Source organism: Momordica charantia (assembly GCF_013281855.1).
Source record: "Momordica charantia cultivar OHB3-1 chromosome 6 unlocalized genomic scaffold, Mcharantia_2.0 BLBB01000006.1, whole genome shotgun sequence".
Classification (NCBI taxonomy): domain Eukaryota; kingdom Viridiplantae; phylum Streptophyta; class Magnoliopsida; order Cucurbitales; family Cucurbitaceae; genus Momordica; species Momordica charantia.
The window spans coordinates 4,641,102-4,668,945 of NW_028275164.1; the positions used below are offsets into that span (position 1 = coordinate 4,641,102).

Here is a 27,844-nt window from a genome sequence, read left to right on the forward strand (position 1 = left end):
ACCACACATCAATCTACACAAAAATCTCTATCAAATCTTAAAATTAATTTTCTACACAAAAATCTCTATCAAATCTTAAAATTAATTTTCTACACAAAAATCTCTATCAAATCTTAAAATTAATTTTCATGATAAGGATTAAATTGTTATAAATTATAAACTACATAAATTATTACGCACTAAAGTTCAGAAACCAAATCAGTCTCTTCAATGAAAGTAACAGTGACCAAAATGTTTTTTAACCTAGTCGAGATCTTCTTATAACTAATCTTGGCAATAACTGTAGACAATGAAAGTAAGACCATAAACTTATACCGTCAAATTGAGACAAATTAACTTTCTTTACACAATAGTACAAAGGGGTTTTAGAAAGATTTAAATCGTAAACAAAAATTTTAAACTAAAAACAGGGTAACTGAGGGGGAATTTAAAAAAATAAAAATAAAAATAAACAGGGAGAAAAACCAAGGAAAAAAAGAAACTATAAATTTATAGACGAGTTAAACTCTGGTGGAGGTGAACTTCTAATGAGTAATGACATGGTAAACTAATGAAATCACACTATGCTTGATCAACTATGGAGTTTGGAGTTTGAGTTTCAAACACAACACACCTCTTCATGGAAATCTTGCCTTATCCTTCTTCTGTGATATGTAATCTGCTCTTATTGCCCACAACTGCTCCCCAACTAACTTCATGTCTGGACGGTCCGCTCGTACTGGTGCTGCACATTGAATTGCCAACTCAAACATTTTGACGACAATCTCCACGTCCACAGTTTCGTCCAGTAAAGGATCTAACGTTTCCAGTATTTTGTCATCACTATACTTGGTGAAAGCCTGCAAATACCAATGTGTAAACCAAGAGCAACATGAGAGGTTGGGCCCTCATACTCACTAATGAAATGAAATCTAGTGAACAGACAAAACAAATGAAGGCTTGCTCGTTCTGAAACAATGAGTAACGTTCCTACTTTCAAAAAGAATTAAAAGGATCATTTGTAGAACCATAACACACAGTGGTAGGATGGTTCATAAACGATTAGTTTACATGCCATCTGGTAAATTTATAAACTTTTTATACAGAATGTGATCAGATGTAAAATTTGTATCCTAGAACGTAAAGAACACTCTAAACTTGCAAGTGTATGTGTCAGAATTTAGTCAGTTAAAAGAGACCTAAATTAGTAAATCAGAGGTTGATGCAGCATCAGATTCTAGATGAAAAAGCTCTAATTTTTCGGATCCATCTTCGGAGGTTTCATCGCAAACACAGAACAATTATCCATCTTCTTTTGAACTTAACAAGTTTCTTACAACCGTCCATGATTCCTAACAGAAGTGTCCAAGAAAATGATTAGAATGTTCAACTTACCCATCTTATTGTGACCCGCTCCTCAGGAGGCCTCTTTGCTTCCAACGGACGCCGTCCGGTTAGAATTTCGACGAGTAAAATCCCGAATGAGTAGACATCACTCTTAGTAGTAAGTTGGTAAGTCTTCATATACTCCGGGTCTAGGTAACCAACTGTTCCTTTCACCTGGGTTGAAATGTGCGTTTGTTCAGTACCCAATGTGCCAAGCCTTGCAAATCCAAAATCCGCCACCTTCGCTCTCATGCTTTCAGTAAGAAGAATGTTGGTCGATTTGACATCTCTATGAATAATTTGTTTCTCTATCGTAAACAAGAAATAAATGTTAACTGGCTGAAAAAAGAAAATGATCCAATACCATCATCAGAAAAAATACTGCGAGATATCTAAGCAGGAAGATTTAGTTCCATATAAAACTCAATTTATTGATACAATAATTATAACTCAACTTTTCTAGTTGAGTAGTTGCTAGTGAGTTGCACAAAATATTATTGAATCATAAACTATTGAATAACATTTCATAGTTATTTAATCATATTCAAGAAATTACTAATTCAAAACAAATAAAATATGACATTGTGAAGGCTGTTTAGAAACTGTTTTTAGAAACAATATTATATTTTTTTAGATAAAAGTTCAACAATAGCATATTTGAATAACAGTCTTTAGAAGTTATTTTCTCAATTATGGATGACTTATTTTCTATATCAGCTGGAGTAGTTCTTACTGTGAGATTTATGAATAGTAATTGCAAGCCCAAATAATCTTAACTTTTATAGTCATCTCTTAAAAACTGTTTTAAAAAATAAATACTAATTTGGATAAATTCTCCCAAATAAGTCTCAAATAGGAAGCTTAATGAAGTATACAAATTGCTAATTAAACAAACACTTCTATACATTAAAGAATCACACAAACAATCAAATTGATATGATGTGAAGGTAATTTTATCGACTTTCAAAATTAGCCTTCCTGATATCAAAAAATGACTTTGACGTTACCAGAATAAGCCAACGAATAAAGGAGTGTCTAACCTGCATATAGATGGAGATAAGTTAGTCCATGAGCAATGTCAATGGCAATTTCAAGTCTCTGATTAAAATCCAATACTTTTCCATGCACACCTACAAGGACAAAAGAAGAGCAGTCATGAGCGTCAATGGAGTCATCAGAATTAAACAGCAGTTTAATTTCTAGTCTTCCGTCGGGTAGAACATTACCATCCAAGTGTTCTCTAAGAGTACCATTTCCTACATATTCCGTAATGATAATGCGTTCATTTCCATGGTCAACATAACCTAACAGCTTAACCAGACTGCGATGATCAATTTTGGCCAGTAATTCTACTTCACTGCTGAAATCAGTTCGTGAATTCTCAAAGATTTCCTGCAAAATAATTGGGTTCGGGTTACAATATAAGTTCCCAAAGAACTATTACTGATTACAGAGGTAATAAAATAAAATGGATAAAGGAACCTTTATATCTGACTCCATTATAGAATCTTGGACGTTACTAATTTCATCCAACATGGCCATTATATTATATGTCACAAAATCTAACTTTTCCTCAAATTCTATATAAAATGAAAAAAACCAAACTAAATCAATCATTCAAAACTGGTTTTCGACTTTTTATAATTTTGTACAGTAGGGGTTTATTAAAAAATTGAGAAGATCGATTTAGTTTCCATTTGAACAAAAATCAACCAAATCAAACCAATGAACACCTTTATTGTCGCATCGCAGGTGACTATGTCCAACAAGACTGATATGACTATATGCCTTTATGGGAATTAATAATTTCTCTAAGTAGTCTAGTTTGGGACCTTGGGAGTATACTTGTCAGCTCTAGTGTTTTTCAGAGCATTAGGCATGTTGAAACTTAAGGTTAACATATCATGATGGCATGTGCCCGCTAACTGAGGTTGTATGGGGGATTGGGTCCATGTACGAACATTATACATAGAATTTGAGATTTTACAACACATTATCATCACTGTTTAGTAAAAGTGGAATACATAAAACCATCATAAAGATTTGGTACTTGCCTTTTTAGCACGTTTAACGGCAACTATGTGCCCATCTTCCAGCTGAGCTTTGTAGACAGTTCCAAAACCTCCTTCACCTATGCGTAGAGATGGTGAGAAATCACGAGTCGCTCTTACAACTTGACTCATATTGAGATGAACTGATCCAAGCCGTTTTAGTTTAGGAGATGGAGAATATCTAGGACTAGGTGGTACACGAAGTGGACTTGGTGGAATCTTTTCAGGAGCAGAGCTCATCACTTCAATGGAGCTTGAATGCACTGCAAAAAAAGGAATCCATAACTCAACTATCAAGCACGTCTGATTCTCACCAGGTAATGTCAAAGAAGGGCAATGCCTTCATAAAAGTAAAGAAAAAATACACAATTTTAACATACTGCATGCAATGACATATGGAGAAGAATGAGTTAACAGCTATGAACATAGGTTTTGTACAAATCACAAGTAAATGAAAAGTGAACAAAAAGTCTCAGATAAAAGAATTAAAATATTCAACCCTGCTATGCTATGGCCATTCTAAATGGAAAAAAAAAAAAAAAAATTCAAAATTGAGCCGTCACTCTCAATTTAACCTTTTAATGGCTTTGATATGTCATAGGTGACGAAGAATCAATTAGTAGCAATACTCCTAATAATCACACAAAAAAAGTTCAGGCTGAACCAATGACTCACCCGATTGTTGTTCTTTGACTAAAGCTTTTTGAACAGTGCGTCTCCTCTTTCTATAAAAACAAGGACAGAGGACGCCACAGCATAAAACGAAGGTTCCAGTTAAAACAATTCCAATATTTTTTGGGGATGCAAAAGATTTTTTATCCTCTTTTGCTATCCGATCATGATTCTGACCGTCTTTAAGGTTAGGGTATTCCTCCTTCTGTTCTTCTTTTAACAGTTTCCTTGATGCTTTGACCGACAGACCAGCTGCAAAAAAAGTTGCAGAGTTAAACTTCTATTACGGATATACCATGTAAATAGAGCAAGAATATATCTGAAGATGATAAATATGAACTAAAAATTCCATGATGAAGTTTCCAAATGAAAACCAAATCATAGGGTGCTTACTGAATGAATTATCCCAATGGCAACCATCACTGCCCCCAGAATTCTCAAATATGCAAGGATATCCATGGAAAAACTGCAGCACCTTACAGAACAAAGTTCTGTCCATTGAGATCCCATTCACGAAATAACGTTCACAACCATCAGAAACTGGATAGGGAATCTGATAGACACTTGTTGAAACCCCCGATTCCATCATAAACTCAGAAGCCAATACTCTGGGCGATTGCACCAACAACATGCCCATAACGGAAGCCACTATCGATGAAATAACAAGAAGAAAAGCCATCTTTGAAAACCAAACACCGAGAAAGCGATGAGACAATTTAATCAATTTATTCCATCCTGATCATCAAGTCGACAGAAACCCGAAAGTAAAAACTATCTGTAATCCGGTCCCAGTTTATGCCCAAACTCCAACAAGCAAGTCCAGAATCGTATTGTAACCACAACTTATGACTTCGAATAGCGTCCAATACTATACAGAAAGCGTTTATTTCTCTTACTGCCAGCAAAATCCCATCAAAATTCACCCAAACCCTACCAAGATCAGTCCATACTCATCAAAGGGGACGAAAGGCGATATCGCAACAGCAGCAATTCCCCAAAGCAACTCCCAAAATTGCGCCGAATTCCACACCGAACACGCAGACGATCCAAACCCACTTCACCGAATCGCCTAAAACTCAGAGCCCAACGAATTCAAGTTCCGATCACACAAAAAGAGCAGCAAAAGAATCTTCCGGCGGCGAATCAACGAATTGCAGGGCAGTAGCCGACATAAAAAAGAGAGAAACATCAAGAGAGAAGGCGAGATGAGAGAGAGAAACCCGATTGGAGCGGAGGAATTGGAAGAGAGCAGAAATTGGCTGAAGAATGCGAAGTCATGGACTGGGTTTAGCAAGAGAATTGAGTTGGACAAAGTTGACCGCTCGGAAAACACCATTTCCTCAAAGAATCCTGTGCCGCAGTAGTTGTAGTTGTAGATAAAATTCGTCGCCTCGTCAACTTCTGCGGTATTGTCTAGACAGATTGAAAAAAAAATTAAAATTATACTTCCATTTCAAATCAACGGCCCAGGATCCAAGTTGCCCCAATGACTACGTCGACTCTCCTTTGTCGTGACTCGGCAGCAATCGATCGGACGGTTGGAATTCTTTTTACCAATATTTGATTAAATGCTTCAACCAAAAGATTGGACGAGCATAATTTTTTTTTAATACAGAAGAAATGAACGTTGAGCTAAAATTATATTAACTTGGTGGAGAGAACTCATGTATATGTTAAATTATAAATTTGGTTTCGGTCCCTTTTAATATTTGATTTTTGTGCTTTCGATATTTCAATTTAATTTAGTTTTAATTTGATTTTGATCGATGGGAACATGTCATATTCAATATAAGGTTCGAAGATAAAATCGATACTTGAGATTGAAATGAGATCCTCTATTTATAGGTATAGGCTCCAACAGGCGGTTACTTTAGTCGGAGTTGAGATCGAATCTGTCGGGTCACGCAGGTCGAACTCGAACAGTTTATTCAAGATGTTGCCTATTTTAATCAAGGGAATAGTAGCTGAGTATCCCATCTCGAAGGGTCCGAGGTGGAGCTGCCTAGAAATTTTAGATAATAATATATCTTTGACGAATCTGGCACGGTAATTTCCTTCCCCACACGTAGATAAATATTAAATTGAGACCGTTCAAATTGCTGGAAATTTTTAAGAATTAAATTAAAACATTTGAAACTCATCCCAAATTATTAGAATCAAATTATTTGACCTTAATAATTTAATATAAATAATAATTTTATGAAAGCCAATGATTTGGACGCCGGTTTGATTAGTACGCCATTTTTAATTGTTAGACCAGACCATATTCCAGTTTTTCTTTTATTATTGTTGTTGTTATTATTATTATTATTATTTTCTTTTTGAAGATTTTAATTGTTGTTATTTTTAATACCTTGAGACTTGAATGTATATTGAAATGTGCGTCACCTACGTTAGTGCTCATTGATGTTTTATAAAGATCACAACAGCATTATACTCTTATCTTATATCCATCGCTCTTTTATTTATTAACTTTATATTCATGGCGTAGAACCAAAAAAATTTGGCCAATCATAAACGGCCACGTCATTATCTATTTTATTTAAGGATTAATTATATATTAACCCTAAATTAAAATTAAAGATAATTTGACAATTAAAATATGTAATTGGGTCATATGGGTATTGGGCTTGGAATCGATTTGGTTCACAATCTTGGCCCAAAACCCAATTTACCATGAAATAAAGTGGATTAATATTTAAATTTAAATAAATCCATTTAAAAGAATTGGGCTTGGCCCAAAATTACCCAAGCCCGATGGCCCACCAAAGCCTATGGAAACCTCTATAAATAGAGAAGACCTCATTCATTTTGGGGTTCAGAATTTCAGAATTGAGAGAATTCACACCAAATTGAAGACTCTCCAACTTGAAGACTTTGAACACTTGAAGACTTGAAAACTTTCGAAGAACATATAACTTCGATCTAAATTCAAGGACAAACATCTCAATCTTCACATCAAGTTCAAGAGAAAGAATCAGAGGATAAAGATTAGAGATTGAATCCACTATACAACACATACTACAAATATAAAAGTTCAACTCCACGAAATATAATTTCTCCGGAAATTTCGTGTGAACATATAGCTTTTAGAATTTTGGGATAAGGTTAAATTTAACACTTGGGATAAAATATAATTGTAAATTCATTCTTTCACTTTTAGATAGACTTAAATATTATTTTGGTCAACGTAATTTTAACTTTTATTTATTTTGGCTCTTGTATTTTTAATTTTTGTTCATTTTAATAAATTTAGTTTTAAAACGTCAGTTTTGGTCTCATAATTATTAAAAGTGACCAATCTTACCATACATTTTATACCCGATAAAAAATATTTAATACAAATTAATGGCTATATTTCAATCAATTTAGTAATTTGATATATCATACTAAAATAAATGAGATGAAAGTAACAATTAATTGACCAAAATGGTCCAGACCTAAAATGAATGTTTCGAAAATTATATGGAGTAAAATTAATAAAAATTGAAAATATAGATATCAAAATAAACTTTTTGAAATTATAGGGACCAAATGAACCAAATTAGAAATATAAGACCAAACTAGTTTCTTTTTTTTTTTAAATTCATTCTTCGCAATCAATTAATCGAGGATAAATACTTTAACCGTTAAGTTAAATTTAGATGGATGATCAAACTAGTATTTAAACCTCACAGCTAATAACTTATGTTGCTGTGGTTTTATTACTTGTAAAGCACACTCGTTCGTCTATATTTTTTTAACTCAACTATTTAAGATATTTATCTCCGATTAAAATATCATGAGTTCGAATCGTATAATATTTACTATTTGATTAAAATTGATCATATATCACTGTTTCTAGTAAGGGCACAACAAAAATATTCCAACCGTATATAAAAGTTACTTTTTATTATATTTATTAGTTTAGAAGCTTAGCTCAATTAGTTAATATATCTATGCCCAATTAAAAGGTTGTAAGTTCGAATTATGGGTAAAATTTTATTTTTTTATCTTTAGTACAACATTTGAAAGTGGGAATTGAGGACTCACGATCTTTTTGATCGAAAATATATGTCTTAATCAGTTGAGTTATGTTCAAGTTGATAATTGGATAAACTTTAATTGAGAAATGAAAATAATAACATAAAATAAATAAAAGTAAAAACATAAAATTGAAATCCAAGTTTTTTATCATGTTGGGATCGAATTTGGTTGGATATATATATATATATCAATTACTACTAAACTATACCCGCTTCGATTGGATTCGCTTTCCCAGCAACACTACAAAATGAATAACCAGCCGATAATAGCCGGCGGGTGATTATTATTATTTTGAGTATATTATTATTATTTAAATAAATAAATAAATAAAGTTCATCCCTCACCATCTATGCCACCGAAAATTTGTAGTTTTGTGTGAAGCCATTTTTAAGTTCATAGTATAAAAGCATTAGGAGACAATATGAAAACTATAGTAAAGATGTATGAATCAGTTTGGAAATAATAATTAATTATTACTAAATGACAAAGGGTTTTATGGAACTCGTAATAAAAAATTGTGTGCTCTTTTTATAAATAAAAATTAATATTTTGACTCCAACAAGGTTTGGTATCAAATTTTCTAAAAACGTAACATAGAACCAAAAACGCAATAAAAAAACAATATCTTGCCATTTTTGTTGTAATTTTTCTAGTTTACAAACATGTAATATTTAAGAATTTACTTACTTAAATAATTTTGCCAAAAAAACAACCATCAAAATATATTTTCGAATAGTTTTAAATGTTCAAAACTAATATATATATTAAATGTTCATTTAATGTATTAAAAATTTTGATTATGAATGCAAATTTTAAAAAAATACATGTTAATATATATATCAACAATTGCATAGTATAGTTAGAGTAGAGCGTAACATATGTTTTGCACATCTAACACATTTAAGAGGATCATATATAATTTTAAAGAAAAAAAAAAGAGAAAAGGGTAATATATATTTTATCCATTTAATTAACTATTTTTTAATCGACAACAAATTATTTGTATTGCAATATATTTGACAAATCTGACTAATATAATTGTCTGCATACCATAAATATCAATAAACTCTGAAATATTAAATAAATTATACCTGAGTTTTAAATACTAAACCCTAGAGATAAATAATAAAATAACTTTCGAGACTGGACCACTGTACCTGAACACTGTGACAAATAGCATAATTTGATACTACAAGTAGTTATTTTAATATTTGTGCGAAGGACAATGATTATATATCATTATCCAATAAATAATGAGATAATATTGCAATAATGATTGAATCTTAGCCGAAAACTTTGAATTACAACACTAATATGTGTCATACTTGGTTAATCAAATATAAAAATTACTATATAAATAAATACCCTGAGAGTTATTTCAAATTTATTGTTTAGGTGTGATTAATTTTTCTACGCGTATTATTAATAATATAGCTACAATTAGAAATAATTATATTTAGTGGGATTTAATAACTAGTTGAAAAACTTTTTATTTTATTTTTAATTATAGAATATCAAATCACAAATTGACACGTAGAAAGTGGTATGCGAATTTTCTTTTATTGAGGGCTAGACCCAAGGTTATATTATAAAGAGAGTAGGATGGTTAACTTAAAAAATTATAAAAAGGGAAAAAAATTGAAAAACTTATAATTGTGTTAAATTAAATAGAGTAGATCATTACGACTATTTATTTGATTCATTTGCGGCATATCTCAATCACTAATTATAAAATAGATTAAAATGTCATTTTCACATACTTTTAAGTATGTAAAGTTATCCTCATACATCTAATAAAACTTAAAATTGGTTGGTGTCTCCGATTTAAAGCTAATTTTATTAAAGAAAATATACTATGTGAATAAGTTTTCAAAATTCTTAGAATAAAGACTAATAATAGGGATTAGATTTTCTTAAAAGAATTTAACACAAATTAAGGGTGAGGACTACTAATTTGACCTTTTTTTTTTTTACTTTATACTAACTCAATTAGTTAAGACATTTATTTCCAACGAAAAGCTCTGATCTCTTGTTAAAATTTAAAAAAGTTTGTTAAAACTTTGTCCATTAATTGCAAAGCCCAACAAACTAGTTTACAGGCCAGACTTCGCGTAGTTAAATGGGGCCCAAATTAGTTTCCAAGCAGAAGCCCAAAAACAGAGGTTACTATAAAGTAATGCTGTGATTTTCGAACCAATTTACAAAATTAATCATTTTAAAGTCTTAAGCCCTCCAATGGCGAGTTGTGTTCATAATAATCTCGTGCTATTTTGTTTTTTATTTTTATTCTAATTTTTCTAATATAACAAATATGGAGTGAAGATTTGAACATTCGTCCTCAAGATCGAAGAATAAAATATTTTAATAGTTGAACTATGTTGGTATTGATCATTTATAAACATGAGATAAAACTGTTACGTTTGATTAAGTTATATCACAAACAATAATTAATTCATCAAAAATTTGGAAGTTTTTCTACCTGAATTAACCATTTGTATTTAATAAAACTTAATTACTAAACACTAACAGCCCAGTAAACCACTATAGTGGAAATTTTTTAACTTGATAATAAAACTATTCAAAATAACATTAAAAAACGGTTCTTTTTATGAGATTTGTTAAAATCGAAACCACTTTCACTTTTTCATAATCATAATAAAAGAAAGTAATTCATATTTGGACATCAAATATTGTAGAGTCAGTCAGTTGCCGTGTGAGATTAGTCGAGGTACACGCAAGCTGAATCGACACTCATAGATATTAGAAAGAAAAATATAATGAAATAAAGCCAACCCATTAATACAATTAAAGTCAATCTGCTACCTCTTTAATCGATCGTTGCATACTTACTCATTATTTGAAATGGCTACCACAAGTTGAAAAGGTTCAGGCACATAGAGGACGACTTTTTTAGGGACAAACTAGAGATCAAGACAGGTAGATTATTATTGAGCATAAAACGACACATTCTACCGTATCTACGACATATTTTCGAACTAGAGATTTGTTAACCAGCGCCTTGCTCTTGTTTTGACCCAATATTATTCATTGATCACAATCAAGAATACCCCATTAAACGTATTTTTGTTAGATTTCCATGAGGATTGACCAATCAAAATATCCAAAAAAAAAAAAAAAATTGATGTTGGGAATTATATGATATATATGGAGTGAGATATCACATTCACATGTTCTTGGGCAGACGGCACAACCAAGTGAGGCTTATCCAGAATAGGAGACTAGGGTTTTGGCCAGGGATCAAACAATAAAAAAATCTCTCAGCCTTCAGTTTTCAGTTTTTGTTCATAATAAAAAAGACTAACAACTCCATCATTTTCTCACATACAATAAAAACTGCACTTTCTTCCAGGTGTTCTTGTCTTATTCATACCCACAAATATTTATTTTCTTTAAAGTTTAAGTATACTTTTGGTTAAATCCCAAGAATATTATTGAAATTTTGTGTTTACTTTTATATATGTAATTAAATTTTAAATATTTTAAAAATATCTTAAAAGATATATTAGACACAAAATCTAAAGTTTGGAAATTTGTTGGAAGCTAATTTAGGGACTCGATAAACACAACATTGAAAGTTTAGAGATCAATTATACAATTTTATAATGTTTTGAAGGTTTACATTGAGGACTAATTAGACATTTTTTAAAGTTAAGAAATTTATCACACACCATCGTAAAAATTCAAAGAATCAAACTTGTAATTTAACTTTTATTCATGCCGAATAAAATTATGTTACAAGTAATTTTTTTAGTACATATTATTTGGCATAAATCAAATGGTTGGTATCAATACTTTTTTCTATGGGCCATAGGTTCAAATTATTCTCTTCCACCCTTACAATTTTATATCTATTAAAAAAAAGTGGGGGAAGAAAGACATGCCTCAATTAATATGATTCTTTTCTCGTAGGTTAAAATAAAATAATCTAAATCTTAGGTTTAAAATGAAGATACGATTAAACTTGGCTAATCGAAGTACAAATTCAATATATATTTAAAAAAAACTATTAAATGTGGCTAATAGAATATTTAGAACTTTTAAGTACATAGTACAAATTCAAAATATCTTATGTTTGCGTTTTAATTTTATTTGTAGAATCTTATTTTGATAAATTTGAAAATTCATGTTTTATTTAAAAATATATATATATTTACTTTAGAATATTTAGGTGGAGCCATGAGCGCGACTTCCGTTTGACGTGGCCACCAAACATTTGTGCTATTATACAATAAACCTAAGCTAAGCTAAATAATGTTAATAATTTAATGAGGTCACGTTTACACGTACGAGTTGACACACACGTGTCGCATTGAGAAAAACTAGGCATATTTGAAAAATGATCAAACAGTAGTTTAAAGTTTTCAATCACAACCGAATCTGGGACCTGTCTAATCACTGATTGTTGACAAATATTCGTCCGACTTTAATTGGATGGTTTTTCAACGGCTGAGTTCCATTCTACTTTTTCTTTCAAACAAATAAAGTAGTTTTTTTTTCCCTAGAAAGTCTGAACCCTGCTGAAGCCTGACGTAATATTTTTAAGTAATGAGTTAGTGCTTTTATTTATTTATTACGACCGAATAAAAAATAGAGAAAACAGATTATAAAATTTCAAGTGAGTAAATAGTTTCTTGTTTTTTTTTTTTGACAATATGAGTAAATAGTTTAGAAAACGGTTATTAAAGTTTTAACAAAACTAACTAGAAAGTTTTAGATTTAGAACATACAAAATTGAGATTCAAATCTAAATATTGAGGATTAAGTTAATAATTTAATAAACAAAATAAAAAAGGTCTAGGTAGAAAGAAGTGGACCATTCACTTATGTGGTTTGTTATGAAATGCTCCGTGTAAAAAAGAAAAATAATGGGAAAAATGTTTAAATACTATTATGTTTTGTTTGTATAGTTTATTTTGTTTGTGTACTTTTAGTTTTTAAAAATTACGTACCAAAAATCTTTTATGTATTTCAAAATATGTCACATATTTTTTAAATTTTTAAATTCATAAAAACTAAAATAACATTTGCAAATATGACAAAAAAAAATTAATAAAATTAGTAAAATAGTAACCACATTTAATTTTTTAAAAAATAACGGTTTAAAAGAAAAAAACAAAGGCCCAATATTAAAATGACAACTTTATCTAAATGATATACATCTGTAATATAAGTGTAATATATTTGATTACTATATATGTATGTGATATACATCTGATATACTACTGATACGGGTGTTGGTGCTGCAATATGTATGTAATATACATCTAATATACTACTGACATAAGCATATGATATACTACTAATATGAGTATCTGATATACTAATGATATAATTGAAAATCAATTTAATTTCAAAACATCTATTTTAATCCATGTACTTTAAAAAGGTGATTGTTTTGGTCACTGTATTTTTTTTTCATTTTTTCAATCATAATTTTGATACGACACTCCATTTAATAATTTCTCAACAAGTAGCAATAACATTGTATTAAATAGTTTTTATTGTATCAAAAATTTGTGTCAAAATTTTGTAAATAATAACTTAAATAATCACTTTTTAGAATTACAAAGATGAAATTAAATATTAAAATTACATGCCATGTTCGAAAGCCTGAGACCTCTTTAAGCTTTTTATCCTTTTTTCCCCTTTTACTTATCAATTTCATTCCTATGCGTTTAGATTTAAACCTCAATTTTGTAGACTTTTAAAATTTACATATGTTTGTATATTAAAATTTTATTAATCTGTTTACAAATTTTAGATTAAAAAATTAACATTTGAAAAAAGTCAGAATATAAATTATTATTATTTTCTCTAAATGATGATGCCCAAACTGCCCCCAACAAAATAGAAATTAGAAGATGTGCCAGCACAATTTCATTACCGACCTTTCTAGAAAGAGCTTAATTGCCTTTCTTTTTTGCAAGAGGGGTTATTGCCTTTCTTTGTGTGTATGATCTCTTGCATGATTGGAGCATACACTTCCTATTTTGATGTTCCAAAACTTATATGGAAATGCATTTTCTCTATTTGTTTAACAAATCAAGAATCAAGTGTCAATTGAAAAGCAATTTCAAGGTGGACTTATAGTCTGCGAAAAAAGAAAATAAGTTCGGATGCTCAATTCAGTATTATCTGAAATGTTCTCAAGACAAGCTATATCAATCATGTACATCATTGGATAATATAAAGTCGATTTTGTGGGGTCCACTTAAAAGTTATCATTAGTACGACAATTTTAGCGTATTTTCTATCATTGTAGTAGAATGAATAGTTGACAAAGGTTATTATCCATTCAATTATGACACCTCGGCCGTTTTTGAGGTTATGTTGAGGTCCAAAATCTCTTGCATCGTTCTACTTCCACGTGGAGGATCGTATTTTTCCCGTCCTAATAACAATTAACTCCGATTGAAACCATCATCTAACAATAACTCTGAAAGAATTTACTATACCATGTATAGGTTAACTTTTTGAAAGGAAAAAAAAATCAACCCAAACCAATTTGAACTCCTATCACTCCTAATTAGAATCAATTTCCAAAAGGCAAGAAGTTCCAAACTAACATTCAAGAACGAAATTTTCAGAGTATATTTATTTATTTATTTATTTATCACCAAAGGAAAAAAAGTATTTAAAATATTTATTATATTTGGCGTGGAGTAAATTGAAATTGGGAAGGTGGGGCCCGGGTGGTCCGATCTGTCAACTCATGAGTGACAGATTTGGTAAAAAAGAATAATTACAGAATGATTCCCGAATAATTCCGGGGGAGTATCCCACAAAACCATCAAACCCAAAGAAAGAAAAGCGTGAGTTGCCAAAACACACGTCCCAAGACAACTAAGAGTGGCAACTTATTCATAAATATTGCCCACTCCTCTTTTTTTCCGTTGTTAGATTAGATTCATGGAATTTCCTTCGGTCACATGAGCTCATATAGTATATGATACATCATCAATTTTAATTTCACATTTATAGTTTTAGAAGTTCGATTTAGTCCGATATGATTTGGATTTAGTTTCTATGTTTTGAAAATTTATTATGATTGAGTTAAACCTCACAAATTGTTTGAATCTTCATTGATATTTGACACTTTTTTTACGTGATAATGAACTAATATTTTATATTTGGTTGAGTATTTTAGGATTTAAGGTGGAGTAAAAAGGAAAATGGTGTGTAGTTTTTTTTAGTGGATGCGCAAGATAATCTAAGGATGACAGGTGAAGTTTAAATTTAACCCAACTATAAGAATTAATTCTGTTGAGATGACACGACTAATTCGAGGTGGATGTCTAGTTAACTAGAGTGATAACCTAAAAGTAAAACCTTGCACCGATATGGTGTTCGACCACGTACACTCTAAAACTTAAGTTAGTAATTAGTTTGAGATTATATCGAGTTTAACTTAGTAAAGGTGCGTAGAGTTACCTATCTTCGCCAGTAATAGGTCCTACTTTTTATAGGGAACATTGGAAAGTGTTGTCCTGCCGTTTCCGATGCTTTTTACCTGTCAGCATATTTTACACTGGTGGCACACGTGCATCCAGGTCAGTGCCAAACTGGACTTTCACCGGTCCCATAGCCTTCCTCTGCCTTGACTTGTCTGGACTGAGGCTTGGACACATGTTTACTAGCAGAGAAACTACTTAACTCTCTTAACATACCAAAATTTATAATTTAACAAAAATTCTATCTTTTATGTTTTTTAATCCATTTTTGTCATATAATTTAACAAGTGTACCTAACTAACTATCTCAATTAAATTGGTACAATCTTAGTAAATCGTCTACTTCATCTCAAAATATTATTACATGTGACACATTTGCATAATAAGATCAAAGAAAGATAGAGTTATATACCTTGAAAACACCTTTACAATCGAATCGAATATGAAATATGAATCTATTATCTGCTTGAAGGGAAGTTATGAAGGTCACTTCCTTATCAACATGAATGGGAAAGAACAAACTTATACATCAATTAAACCATTGGTCATACTTCAAAATTTGAAAAAGAATAAAACAAAGTTAACGGACCAAACAATTGGTTTGGCATCAAATTTGGATTGATCCATCCTTTCAGAACTGGAGGGGCAATTTAGGTAGGTTTTTAGATATATTTGGCTCCTTCCTTACATGCTATTTCATATTTAAAATAATTGTTTAGGTAAGTTGGCTTTATAACATCGGTTTGGATCAATCTAAACCACACTACGCATCTACATTTTTGGTCGACTTTTTTCGTAAATTTGAGAATTATTAAGGATCTTACATTGAAAAAGTGATTTGACAATAATATATAAAATATACATGTGTTGCCTCTATTATTGTCAATTTGTTTTGAGATGAAATTTTATGAATATATATAATATTAGAGTTCAACGAGCTCAAACGTTGTGTTCAAAAAAACCACTATTTTGAGGAACAGTTTATAAAATATAATATTAATAAACTATAAAGTCTGTGCCAATTCAGTTATATATTTAATGCAAACTTAAAAGTGAGTAAGTTGTTATTTACATTCATTTATTTTTGTTTTGTCTATCGAAGTCATATGTTTAATCGATAGATTTATGACCCTGCTAAGTATTCTGGATCTTTCAAACACTTCTATACCTTACGTGTCTTTCGATTAACTAACTTTTAAAGTATTAGCCAAATTTAAAGTCTAATTTAAAAGTTACACACTTTATCACAAATATTCACTAAAATTAATTATTTATTTGGACTCGAACATATATAAATTGATTAAGACATTATAAATAAAAACTTTATTTGATGATAAAGAATCCTATGTCGCCGTGGTCCGTGCATAAATTTGCCCGCGATGCAAATTTACTTTTATCTTTTGACATCATCCTTTAATTTAATTATTTTAGTAATTTCAACCAACTCTAAGGTGAAGGTCTTGGAGATAAAATTTCTCCTATATACTAGTCTCATTTATTATCAATTATTTTAAGTGCAAAAATATGAGAGGCTGAATATATAAGTTGGACTATGTTCAGATTATTTTTTATTTTTTAACATAATATTTTTACTTATCATATAAATCTTGAGCTTTAATGATTTCAATTTAAATATTAATTTGAAGAAGTCTATATGTTGTCTACTCACCCCCATTTATCATTTACTATTTTTTAAAAATTATTTTATATTTGGAGACTTTATCATAAAAAATTTTCTGAAGAGTCAAAAGTAAAAAGCGGCTTATAGTCAATTATTTAACGCCACGCATATGAAAGTTGAGATACAATACCAAAATTGGCCTTTTTGTGGCTCTCTTTCGACTCCGTTTTCTTTAAGCATCGCCAAATTTCTTGCATTATAGAGCCATCTATAGTCGGCACTTTTGTACTTTTTACTCGCAAAAAAAAAAAATAATAATAAATAATTGTACTTTACAAGCAAAGAAACCCAAGGTCTGAAAAAGTAGTGGTTTTTCTTGAGTTCATTTAAAATTTGACATCAGTGAACAAAATTCATCTTATATTAAATTAATGTACTTTGCAATTTTTAATATTTTCCGTAACGTACTGCAGTTTCATTTTAGTCAATATAAAATTTATGTTTAGTATTAATTATATACGGTTGGTTAGAGACAACCGATCATCTACATTTCTACAATGATATGATATTGTTTGCTTTGTTTTTTATTTTACACGTCCTTCACCCATATATTAATGATCATCTTCTCATTCTCCTATTCAACAAAGTATCATCGACCTTGTCTAAAATAGTGATCGTCTAATCGTCCAACTCGTCTTCTTCGGAGCATACCGTCTGTCTAATAGAGCTCAACCACGAATCACACTATAATTTTACCTCTATAGCTAAGTCAAGAGCATGAATTTTGATACAACTTGTTAGGAATAACAGATCCTCCATATTTTCATAATTATATGATATTGTCTATTTTAAGAATTTCATTTTAAGTTTTACTCGAATACCTCATATTGAAACTATCTCTCACATATAGATTTTTTATTATTCTAATCCAAGTATAACTTTCGTACTTTCAACGTATACTCAACCGGTGAAAAAAAATGAAAGAAAGAAAGTCATATTGTGTGAAAAGTTCTTTTTTTTTCGGAAGGCATATTGTATGAAAAGTTAGTATTACATGATTACACATATATAGAAATTTGAAATGACGATACTATATCCCCATCAAATCACATCAATTTTGTATCGCAAATTAACCAAACAATTAAGTATTTAATATTTAACGACGAGTTGATATGTTTACAAAAATATTAAAAAAAAAGTAAAATGAAATACTAAAGTAATAGATTTGTAACGAATTTTTATTTTATTCGACCTTTTGAAATCCTTCGGCCATCTGTATAGAGAGTGAGAATAGAATAAAGAGAGAGAGAGAGATCCTTTTAAAGTATTTCATATTTTATATTATTCCCATCACGGGAGGAACGAGATCCCATTCACAAGACTCCTCACCAGCACCACTTCCCAAACATTAGATTATTTAATTGGCTCATGAATATTATTCATTTAATTGGGGTAGTTATCCCTAATTAAAATGTCGAGGGTTCGAATTTGTACAAAAGGAAAAAGAAAAAAGAAAAATTCGAATAATATGATTGATAATTTTATATCATTAGAAAAATTTTAGAAGAATGTATTTTAACCATACATCCAATAATTATAAGAGTAATAATCCGATCATAATGATTATACTGAATAAATTTAAAAACATATATATTTTATAAAGATTTATACATGGTCAATATATTTGCTATTATTGCCAATCTAACTAGTCAGAGTATAACTGATAAATATCTATCAAAATGTATTTGTTATTTTTCTTGTTGATTAATTTTAATTTTATTTTTTAATCAATATAATATAATATGTCGGAAGTAAGAAATTGAACTCACATATCAGGTGCTTTAATTAGTTGAGCTGTGGTTAGATTGGTTTGATTAGTTTTAATCTAAAAATTTAGAAATTTGAGAGTAAAGATAAATAAGTGTGAAAGTGGTTAAAATATGATTTAAATTAAAAATTATTACAAAATACAATGGTAAGTAAGAGGAGGGTAGAAAGAGTATTAATTATTAAAAAAGAAAAGGAAAAAAATCTATGACATGCACCCACGACATTATTTTAGTAATATTTTACATTCATACTGATGAGAAGGATATTTTTTAAAATTTCATATTTGAGAAATGCACTATTAAAAATTATATTTGGGAAAGCAGCAATAGAAATAGAATTAAAGGAATAAATATAGCGACATGTAATGTAACTATGTAAGATCTCTTAAAATTGATTTATTTGAAATTCTTGTGAATTTACATATTTTGCTTATATTTTCGTGGCCGTTGGATGAATGTTGATAATTCTAGATCAGGCTTTTGATGTGCAGTTACCGAAATTTCTCGTAATGAATTCTTGAGATTCATGTAGACTTTCACGGGAAAGGGGAGTATTAATGGTGAAATGCAGAGCGATTACAGGGGTCTGAGCTTTTAGCGCGCTCCCTGTGGAAGAAAACGACAGCCAGTTCCGAATCTCATCATCTTTTTTAGTCTCGATTGACAAGATTTACCAATTTTGAACTTCTGAGGCACAGATTTTACACAGTTCCGCGCATATAATCGCCTTCATCTTCCTGCCTTCTCGCATTTTTCTGAGAGTGAAACTCTCTCTGAGGGAGGAGGGAGAGAGACAAGAACCGAGGTTTCAAGCACAATGGCTGGGAATGATTGGATTAATAGCTATTTGGAAGCAATTCTGGACGTTGGGCCTGGTATTGATGAAGCTAAGTCTCGAAAGGAATCGTCGTCGTTGCTTCTCCGAGAGAGAGGACACTTCAGTCCCACTCGGTATTTCGTTGAGGAGGTCATCACTGGCTTCGATGAGAGCGATCTATACCGCTCATGGGTTAAGGTAATCATTTACTCATTTCCATGCCTGATTTATCAAACTATGGTGTTACTTTCCATGATCTTGAATTTGTTGTTATGGTTGTTGTTGTTGTCATGTTTGCGCGTTCAAGGCTGCAGCCACCCGAAGTCCCCAGGAGAGGAACACTAGATTGGAGAATATGTGCTGGAGGATTTGGAATTTAGCTCGTCAGAAGAAGCAGGTTCATATTTTGTACTTAACTAATCGCAGATTTAAGTGGATAGTTCGCATGCGACATAGCTTACCTGTGGAATTACTGGATTGTTTAGTAGAAAAGATTATGTATAAATCTCGCCCTCTCTTCAGTCTCCCTCTATGATTTGTTGCCTACTTTTTGGTAGCATTCTCTAGTTCATTCGTTGTTTCCTGTGTGAAGATGGGATTATGTCCTGTCCACCATTATCCTAGTGTTTTAAGATAATATTTGGCGAAAGCTGGCTGGCTACAATAAAATCGATAAAACTTGCTGTTTTTTACACATTAACAATTAACTATTAGAAGGATCATCACGAATGCATATTTGTAATTTTTTGAATTTGAATTATATCAATGCGAACTTTTCTGTTATGGTGATGGTTAAATTGGAAAACATAATATGCACAAAACTTGTAGTTATGGAATCTCTGTTTATAGCTTGAAGGAGAGGAAGCCCAGAGGATGGCTAAACGTCGTCTTGAACGGGAGAAAGGGCGAAGAGAAGCAACAGCTGATATGTCTGAAGATTTATCAGAGGGAGAGAAGGGAGATATAGTCGGTGATATGTCGGTTCATGGAGATAACATCAAAACACGTTTGCCGAGAATCAGTTCTGTTGATCAAATGGAGGTGTGGGCTAGTCAACAAAAGGGGAAAAAACTATATATTGTACTAATAAGGCAAGAACAAAACTGTACTTTTATTTCTTCTAAATACAATTTGTTTTCGAAACAATTATTTGTCAATGCAAACATTCAATGTCGTGTATATTCACTTTTTTATGAAATGTACTGTTAGTGAAGCAAAGGTGAATGTAGTATCCTTCCTCTAAGCACGATAGCTACCCCTGAAGAGCAGCTCTTAGAGATTTTTATGGCCATTTTTTTTGCTGGCAAGGGAAAATTCCTTTTCTAGTCATTTAATTTCTTTAAATTTTGCATGACTATTAAAGCCATCCTTCTGGTTATTGATCGGATCTTCAGTGATGCTCTGATTTTATATATTTTTCATTACCTTTGGTGATCGATGTTGTGCAGCCTTCATGGTCTGATAAGGGGGGATAACATGGAGCTTGGCCGTGATTCTGATACTGGTGGTCAGGTAATATTAGTTTTCACTTTGTCTCTATAAATTTGACTTTTATAATACTTCATTTTCTAAGTCGATTACATTTTCTGGTTTATAGTTAAAGTATTGAATTGCATAACTGATTAATCTTCACTTTTTCATTTTATTAAGGTTAAGTATGTGGTGGAGCTTGCTAGGGCCTTGGGATCTATGCCTGGAGTGTATCGGGTAGATTTACTTACAAGACAAGTATCAGCCCCAGACGTAGATTGGAGCTATGCAGAACCTACAGAAATGCTGACTCCAAGTAATTCAGAAGGCTTGATAGGCGAGATGGGCGAGAGCAGTGGTGCCTATATTATTCGTATACCTTTTGGTCCAAGAGATAAATATGTTCCTAAAGAACTTCTTTGGCCTCACATCCCAGAATTTGTTGACGGTGCACTTAGCCATGTCATCCAGATGTCTAAAGTTCTTGGTGAGCAGAGTGGTGGGGGACATCCAGTCTGGCCAGTTGCAATCCATGGGCATTATGCTGATGCAGGGGATTCTGCTGCACTGCTCTCTGGTGCTTTGAATGTTCCAATGCTTTTTACTGGCCACTCATTAGGTCGGGATAAATTGGAGCAATTATTAAAACAGGGTCGATTGTCAAAGGATGAGATAAATACAACATACAAAATAATGCGCCGGATAGAAGCTGAAGAATTAGCTCTTGATGCCTCTGAAATAATAATAACTAGCACTGGACAGGAAATTGAAGAGCAATGGCGATTGTATGATGGGTTTGATCCGATCCTGGAACGTAAATTGCGTGCTAGGATCAAACGTAATGTGAGTTGTTATGGCAGGTTCATGCCTCGAATGGCGGTAAGTTATCTAAATGTGTGCATGCTTATATGTTGTGTTTTATGCATCTATGTAATGTCTGTGACTTTCAGACATGTTTAATGTTTGATGAGATTAACGAAATGATGATATCTTCATGTTCATAGAGTGTTTACCATTCTTTATTTGATATTGATTGAATTTGATTCTCAGTCATATTGGTAAGTTGTAGTCCTTTCTCATCAAACAAATTTCTGAGTTTTTACTTCAGAGATACATGCATTATAAGTATTCTATCTAATTATATGTAAATTTTATTGTATGGTCTGATGTAGTGTTGTCCGACAGCGTGCCTGATGTGCAGGCTTACTTTGTTTGGTGACTGCTTCACATGGTCTAATATTGGGGGAACATAAACTGGAAGAAATAAAATAATGTGCCCCATAGTCATATTATAGTTGCCGCTATTCCTGTTGACATCGTTCATTTTCAGTTGTTGCTATACCTGTGGACATTCTTCATTTTCATCTCTTTAATAATCTTTTTTTCATTTTTAACCAGCTTTGACTGCCATGTGGAAAATCCTGGCGTTTGAACAGGAATAGGGACAGTATAGTTGACTCTTTTTTATTGTATGTTCACAAACTTATCTCTGAGGAGGAGTGGAAAACTTTATTTAGTAGGTAGAGCATGGCTTAACGAATGTGACATTATGATCTAGTTGCATCTTCCATTTTAATTTATCGTATTTCTTAAAAGTTCGTTTCATTACTTTCTTCTCCCATGTTTGTTGGGCCCTTGAAAACTTTTATTTCATATGATATATCAGAAATTTCCTTTCCTCTATGCAGATAATCCCCCCTGGAATGGAGTTCCATCATATTGTTCCTCATGATGGTGATATGGACGTTGAAACAGAAGGAAACGAGGATCACCCTGCTTCACCAGATCCACCTATCTGGTTTGAGGTTACGTTTTCTATTATGCATGTAGTTTAAGTTATCAAGGACATGCGCAGTTAGTTGTTTGAAGATTTCCTCTTCCATACAATGAGCCCCAGTTTTTTAATAGTATCGACCCTATTATTCTATTTGCAGATAATGCGTTTCTTCACCAATCCTCGCAAACCTATGATACTTGCCCTTGCTAGACCAGATCCAAAGAAGAACATCACAACTTTGGTCAAAGCATTTGGAGAGTGTCGCCCACTTAGGGAGCTTGCAAACCTTGTACGTGGAATCCTTCAAGGACTATAATTGATCAGGCAATCTTCTTGATGCTGTTTGCTGCCATGTTAATTATCCGTGACTTTTCTTCATACATTGCAGACGTTAATTATGGGCAATAGAGAAGGAATTGATGAAATGTCGAGTACCAATTCATCTGTCCTTCTCTCAGTGCTTAAGCTTATTGACAAATATGATTTGTATGGACAAGTGGCATACCCTAAACACCACAAACAAGCTGATGTTCCTGACATATATCGTCTGGCAGCAAAAACCAAGGTACTCCTTTTGCGTCCACTAAGACTATCTCTCTTTACCTATTTACAGTAATAAGCAATTCTCAAGATATTATCGTTAATTATTATTTACAGCTCGCTGGTCAGTGAGTTTTAGTTTCTTTCTTTTACACATTCCAGAGATATCCTACGTTCACTGCACCTAGCTAATTCTTAAGTTATATTTTTCTTCCAGGTATCCTTCCCCTGGCTTGGGTCGTGAGAATCAATTCGTAGCTTTTTCTAGTATTGAACGTAGTATTTGTGATAGGATCCAGTTTATTTATGCAGCAGGTAAATAGCCCAGGGAGTTGTGGGAGCTCCGTGCCTCTCCTTACCTCACTCACTTTGCGAATTCAAGAAATTACGCAGAAAATAATACCCCCGATCCTATCTTTTCCTCTATATCAACCTTACCCAAAACTAAATAATATTCTTTGGGTCCCACGGATGGTCCCCTCTACTCTAATAGCATTCAGCAAAATTACTCCCGTGCCCCCTTCCCTCTTCCTACGGCTATACATTTTCGTAATAGAGGTCTATCAAATTTTTATGTGCATGGTTTCTTCCATTGTACTTGGTTTATTTTTAGACTAGTTTCTTTGGTGCACATACTACATTTTGAGGTCCACAAGACTAGTCAATTTGGTATTTTGAAAAAATCTGTGGATTTTAGAGCATGGTTTAAGAAACATATTTTGCACACTGAACATTGACTGGCTTTCTCATACACTGAGAAATATGATACATACTTGATGTGGAGGCCAATGGCTAATCTTTTTTGATTTGCATCATCATCCTCTCAATTACCTGTGGTTTATTGTAATGCTAGTTCTCCATTAAAGTCCTGGGCCTCTTGGGATATCTTCTATTGTTCGTTCTTGGCTTTCATTGTTCTCTTTCATGTCTGGGATGTTCTTGCGACGTTCTACTGTTGCTTTGTACACTGATCCTATAAGTTGCTATCTTTAATTATGATTTGCAGGGCGTTTTTATAAATCCAGCTTTCATTGAACCATTTGGACTTACTCTAATAGAGGTGCTTTTTATTCTTTCTTCACTTTTTCTTTACGGAAGTATTTCTACTATAAACCATTTTCTATACTCCTGTTTAATAGGCAGCAGCTCATGGTTTACCTATTGTTGCTACAAAAAATGGAGGTCCTGTTGATATACATCGGGTATGCCTGCTTTTAATCATGACATTTTGCTTAGAAGTGTTGGTGCTCATGCCAGTAATACTGTAAGATGCTTGAGACACATTTTAAACTCAATAAAATGTATGTGCAGGTGCTTGAGAACGGTCTTCTTGTTGATCCACATGATCAACAGTCTATTGCCGATGCTCTTCTGAAGCTTGTTGCAGATAAACAGCTTTGGGCTAGATGCCGGCAGAATGGTTTGAAGAATATTCACTTATTTTCATGGCCAGAGCATTGTAAGACATATCTATCAAAAATAGCTAGTTGCAAACCGAGGTATCCACATTGGCAAAGAAATGAAGATGAAGACGATAATTCAGAATCAGGCTCACCGGGTGATTCTTGGAGAGATATACAAGATATTTCTTTAAACCTAAAGTTGTCATTAGATGGAGAGAGGAGTGGGGCTAGCGGAACTGATAGATCTTTTGAGTCTGAAGGGAACACTGCTGATAGAACAAATAAATTAGAGAATGCTGTATTAAGCTGGTCAAAGGGTGCCTCGAAGGATACTCGAAAAGCAGTAGCAGAGAAAGCTGATCAAAATGCAAATGTTGGCAAGTTTCCAGCATTGAGGAGGAGGAAACACCTCTTTGTCATTGCAGTGGATAGTGATAGTATTTCAGGTCTCATTGATACCACAAGAAAATTGTTTGGGGCAGTGGAGAAGGAAAGGAGTGAAGGCACTATAGGGTTTATTCTATCTACATCGTTGACCATATCTGAAGTAAATTCATTTCTGCTCTCAGGTGGCTACCGTGCAAATGATTTTGATGCTTTCATTTGTAATAGTGGCAGTGATCTTTACTATTCATCCACAAATTTAGAAGACGATCCCTTTGTGGTTGACTTCTATTACCATTCACACATTGAATATCGATGGGGTGGAGAAGGATTAAGGAAAACGTTAGTTAAATGGGCTGCTTCAGTTTCTGATAAAAATGGTAATAATGAGGAAAAAATTGTATCTGCAGCTGAACAGCTTTCAACAAATTATTGTTACACTTTTAATGTTCGGAAGCCTGAAGTGGTAATTTTCAACCTTCTAGTCGTGACGTAAATCAGTTTTTTACTATATAAATAGGTTATCATGTTAGTGATTCTTTAATATTACTGGAGTATGTATTCCCATCGTAAAGGCATCATATGTTTATTGCATGTCCAAGGAGTTGATATTTCAAGAATTCCTATCTTATGCAGATTCCAGCAGTTAAGGAACTCAGAAAATCGCTGAGAATTCAAGCACTGCGTTGTCATGTTGTTTATTGTCAGAATGGTACCAGACTGAATGTAATTCCAGTACTGGCATCTCGTTCCCAGGCCCTCAGGTACTATTACTTATGTTGCATGCTCTTGTATATTTTCTTACTAAATCTCACTCAATATTCTGGTTTTTTTTATCTTGAACTATATAACCATGGATGTTGGAAAATCGTGGCATGAGGTAATCCTGTGAGAAAATAAAATTCTTAGGCACCAAGGAGCTGTTGGAAGTTATTTTTTAAAATTATTTGCTTTTTTGAGATAAAGAAAATTTAGTGAAAATATATTGTAAACTTATCTTTAGAAGTGATTTATTCTTGTTTCTCTAGTTTTAATTTTTTTTGTTCACGAGTTACCGATTTTTTTGAAATATAATTGGAATTATTCTTTTTTTTAAACTTATCTGTATGTTAATAGTGTACGATAACTTCAATATTTTATATAACATTGACAATTCTTAAAAATAATTGTCAAACACTGAAATACTCAACAAGCTGTCAAATAGCTCTCTGAGTTGTCTATTTCTTGGAATTATGATTTGATATTTAAACTGTCAAGTATAAATGCTGATTAACTGGATTCTGACGAGGCAGTTTGATTTATAAAAGAGACTTAATAACTATTTGACTGGTTCAAAAGATGATGGTTTATGTTGAGTTGTCTGATAAGATCTTGTCTACCAATTTTGGCCAGGGTCAAATTCATGAGGGGAAAAAAAATAGGAAACGAGCAATTACCTCTTAATTTATATGCAAGTTATGATGTAAATATCGCTCCACCCCCAGTTTTTTGACAGTCTCGGGTGGCAACATCTTGAGACCGAAGATTACTTTTATGATATTTTTTCCTCGACATCTTAACCATTGTACCTTGAATCTTACAATCAATGAGTATGCTGCTGGAAAAGAGCAATAATTTAAATCTCTAGGAACTTAAAAGCCATGAAACAACAGCTACCTTTTCTTTCATATTGATTTTTGAGGGCCTTATCTTACCATGTGATGACCAGGTATCTTTATGTTCGATGGGGCACGGAGCTGTCGAAAATGGTTGTGTTTGTCGGAGAGAGTGGGGACACAGATTATGAAGGGTTGCTTGGTGGACTCCATAGAAGTGTGGTTCTGAAGGGCGTTTGTAGCGGCGCTGTCAACCAGCTCCATTCCAACAGAAGCTACCCTCTTTCAGACGTTGTTCCAGTTGATTCTCCAACAATTGCACACGCTTCTGAAGAGGCCACCAGTGCTGAAATTAGAACTTCCTTGGGGACCCTTGGACTTCTCAAGGGCTAGAAAGAATTCTTTCAAATGGTTTCAACTAAGATCTTCCTGGTACGTTTTTTCTCATTGTCTTCTTGACATGTTGGCCAATGGCCATTACCAAAAATGAAAAAGTGGGGAAAAAAAAAGGAGAATAAGAAGAAAAGAAATTGGTGAAATAACACTTGGCCACCTTTTTTTTGGATTAAAAGAAAAACAAAGCTGAATCTCAGTTGTGTGCAGGTTTTGTGTATTTTTGTCATTTGTGTCTTCTAGCTTACTCTGTTTTCATGGTAGCTGGCCAATGCCCCAGAGAATATTCGCAACTTGATACTGTAAAAATGAATGAAACTCTCTTTACTGGGTAAATTTATGGTACGTTCCTTCATAGATGTAGACTTTTTGGTGTCATTTTCGTTTATTTTCAATGAATAATGTTCAATCTATGAAATAAATAACAAAA

The 27,844-nt window shown here is 32.3% G+C and overlaps 2 protein-coding genes and 1 long non-coding RNA gene across 3 annotated transcripts; 1 reads left to right on the plus strand and 2 right to left on the minus strand.

The window, feature by feature from the left end:
* Positions 1–296: 296 nt before the first annotated feature.
* Positions 297–5,459, minus strand: CRCK3 (calmodulin-binding receptor-like cytoplasmic kinase 3). Its single transcript, XM_022279397.2, has 7 exons — positions 4,482–5,459; positions 4,092–4,340; positions 3,420–3,679; positions 2,592–2,757; positions 2,406–2,495; positions 1,375–1,673; positions 297–839 (listed from the first exon to the last, which is right to left on the minus strand). Exons 1-7 carry the CDS (start codon positions 4,765–4,767, stop codon positions 618–620), a joined length of 1,572 nt encoding a protein of 523 aa, XP_022135089.1. The 5' UTR covers positions 4,768–5,459; the 3' UTR covers positions 297–617.
* A 9,302-nt stretch (positions 5,460–14,761) lies between these two features.
* Positions 14,762–16,112, minus strand: LOC111007378 (uncharacterized). Its single transcript, XR_002600982.2, has 2 exons — positions 15,998–16,112; positions 14,762–15,780 (listed from the first exon to the last, which is right to left on the minus strand). It is a non-coding gene; the product is annotated as an uncharacterized LOC111007378 (long non-coding RNA).
* Positions 16,113–19,525: 3,413 nt separating this feature from the next.
* On the plus strand, positions 19,526–27,769 carry SPS1F (sucrose phosphate synthase 1F). Its single transcript, XM_022278933.2, has 13 exons — positions 19,526–20,050; positions 20,160–20,249; positions 20,702–20,943; positions 21,301–21,364; positions 21,503–22,201; positions 23,011–23,127; positions 23,257–23,388; positions 23,488–23,664; positions 24,646–24,699; positions 24,779–24,841; positions 24,951–25,892; positions 26,063–26,190; positions 27,135–27,769. Exons 1-13 carry the CDS (start codon positions 19,853–19,855, stop codon positions 27,412–27,414), a joined length of 3,186 nt encoding a protein of 1,061 aa, XP_022134625.1. The 5' UTR covers positions 19,526–19,852; the 3' UTR covers positions 27,415–27,769.
* Positions 27,770–27,844: the final 75 nt, after the last annotated feature.